At 51.1% G+C, this 2,500-nt stretch overlaps 1 protein-coding gene across 1 annotated transcript in view; it reads left to right on the top strand.

Moving 5' to 3' along the window:
• The window catches only part of rapgef1a (Rap guanine nucleotide exchange factor (GEF) 1a), an 85,916-nt gene that overhangs the window by 53,417 nt on the left and 29,999 nt on the right, over nt 1–2,500 (top strand). The window contains exons 10-11 of the mRNA XM_063195861.1: nt 61–497; nt 1,168–1,345. Of these exons, the coding sequence (XP_063051931.1) occupies nt 61–497; nt 1,168–1,345 (615 nt within the window). The remainder of the gene's footprint in view (nt 1–60; nt 498–1,167; nt 1,346–2,500) is intronic.

Raw genomic sequence — 2,500 nt, 5'->3', positions numbered from 1 at the left:
CTCTCTCCCTCTCTCTCTCTCCCTCTCTCTCCCTCCCCCTCTCCCTCTCCCTCTCTCCAGACATAACGGAGGGCTATGACCCGGACTATGACTTCCTCCACCAGGACCTGTCCAGTGTGGACCAGATCGCCCCCCTCTCCTCCATGGGGGGTTGCCTCAGCCCCCTCCCCGAATCCCACCGCGAGTCCTCCTCCTCCTGCCCCCCCCTCTACCAGCAGCACCACGCGCCCCCGCCTCACCCACACACACCGCCTCTCTCCACGGGCTCCCCGTACACACACACGCCGCCGCACCTCAACACACACGGCCTGCAGCACCCTCCCCCGCTGGTCTCGCGGGTCAGCGCGCCCCCCGCCCTCCCCGAAAAGAAGCGCAAGAGCGGTGCCCTGCCCCTGTATGGGGGGACGGGGTCTCTAGACGGCCTGGTGGGGTCCCCCCGCGCACCCATCGAGAGGCTCCCCTCGCAATACGACAACATCACCGAGGAGGAACTGCAGGTAAATACTGGTGTGCGTGCGTGCGTGTGTGTGTGTGTATGTGTGTATGTGTGTATGTGTGAGACTCCCCTCGCGGTACGACCGAGGAGGAGCTACAGGTAAATACTGGCAAGGGTGTATGTGTGTGTGTGAGTGTGTGTGTGTGTGAGGCTCCCCTCGCAATACGACAACATCACCGAGGAGGAACTGCAGGTAAATACAGGGTTTTTTTTAGGGTTTTTTTTTTTTAATTAAATCATTTGCTTACAGTGTATGTTTAACAATCCAAATATTTTTTTCGGGCTGACTCTTCGGCTATCAACCTATGAAGCACTATTAAGCTATCAAGCAATATTGAGCCATCCAGCACTATTGCATCATATAATGCTGTTGTTTATTGGATGGAAGGGTAAGACAACTTAGAAAAGGCTTCGCGATTCTGCCCTCTTGCATCGCAATACAGGTCCATGGTTCTTCTCTGTGTCACGATTTCTCCGTTTTATACCATACCTAGTAAATTCTGGAGTGTGTGTGTGCAGGAGCACCTTAGATGCACTTATTGGTTATTCTATACCAATAACCTTACGTGTGTGTTTGTGTGTGTCCGTATGCATCTCCAAATATTGTATTAACTTGCCTAACATTGTGTGTGTGTGTGTCCGTATGCATCTCTCCTCACCCCCCTCTCCAGGCTCAGGCTCAGCTGGGTCCCCCGGTGCCCCCCTGCCCCCTCTACTCCCAGATAAGCCCCGCCCCTCAGCCCCCCCTCTACGCGGCGACTGGACATCACTTCAGTCCCATCCACGCCCACGACGCCCTGGATGTCCCTCAGAGCCCACCGCCCCTACCCGAAAAGAAGAGCCGGCACAGTAAGTGGACAACACACACACACACACACACACACACACACACACACACACACACACACACACACACACACACACACACACACACACACACACACACACACACACACACACACCTACACACACACACCTACACACACACACCTACACACACACACACACACAGAGCCCCCCGCCCCTACCGGAGAAGAAGAGCAGACACAGTAAGGGGGCGCGTGCGTACGTGCGTGCGTGCGTCTGGTGTCATCCCAGTGGACTGGTCCCGCATGCCTGTTTCTTTCTTTCTTTCTTTCTTTCTTTCTTTCTTTCTTTCTTTCTTTCTTTCTTTCTTTCTTTCTTTCTTTCTTTCTTTCTTTCTTTTTTTCTTTCTTTCTTTCTTTCTTTTTTTCTTTTTTTCTTTCTTTCTTTCTTTCTTTCTTTCTTTCTTTCTTTCTTTCTTTCTTTCTTTCTTTCTTTCTTTCTTTCTTTCTTTCTTTCTTTCTTTCTTTCTTTCTATGTGTGTGTGTATCCACCCTCTCCCTCTGTGACTTGGTTGGATTGAAGCACACAAGAGCCATTCTGCCAAAGATGACATAGCTCTACAGCTGTGTGTGTGTGTGTGCGTGGGTGTGTGCGTGCGTGCGTGCGTGCGTGCGTGCATACGTGTGTGTGCCACGTGAGCATCTGTGAGCATTTGAAGGAGCAATTGGTAACTTTTCTATCCTTTTTTTAAAATGTAATGCATGCAACAACAACAACAACAAAAACAATGATATGACAAAAGTCTGCGGACCGCCGAAGTATCCGGTGTCCCCACACGGCAGGTCAAAAGCCATGGCAGTCGGTCACGCTGATGGTGCCTCTTGACTTGGGCACAATCCCTGGTGCTGGAGAAAAAAGAAAAGACGGCAAGACCGCAAGTCAAAACTTCATCATGACAATGAATGAATAAAGAGCAAGAAGAAAAATCCAAAGGAGTGTGTGAACCTTTTTCGAAACTTGTATCCATACTGATAAATAAATCATCCTGAGTGTGTGTGTGTAATGAATGCTACATACGCCACGTCAGTGTGCGTGTGCGTGTGCGTGCGCGTGTGTGCGTGCGTGCGTGTGTGTGTGTGTGTGTGCGTGTGTGTGTGCGTGTGTGTGTGCGTGTGTGCGTGCGTGCGTGTGTGTGTG

The sequence above is a fragment of the Engraulis encrasicolus genome, chromosome 3, assembly GCF_034702125.1.
Source record: "Engraulis encrasicolus isolate BLACKSEA-1 chromosome 3, IST_EnEncr_1.0, whole genome shotgun sequence".
Taxonomy (NCBI): Eukaryota; Metazoa; Chordata; class Actinopteri; order Clupeiformes; family Engraulidae; genus Engraulis; species Engraulis encrasicolus.
The sequence above is the reverse complement of the archived record's forward strand: the minus strand, read 5'-3'. Positions and strand labels throughout refer to the sequence as shown.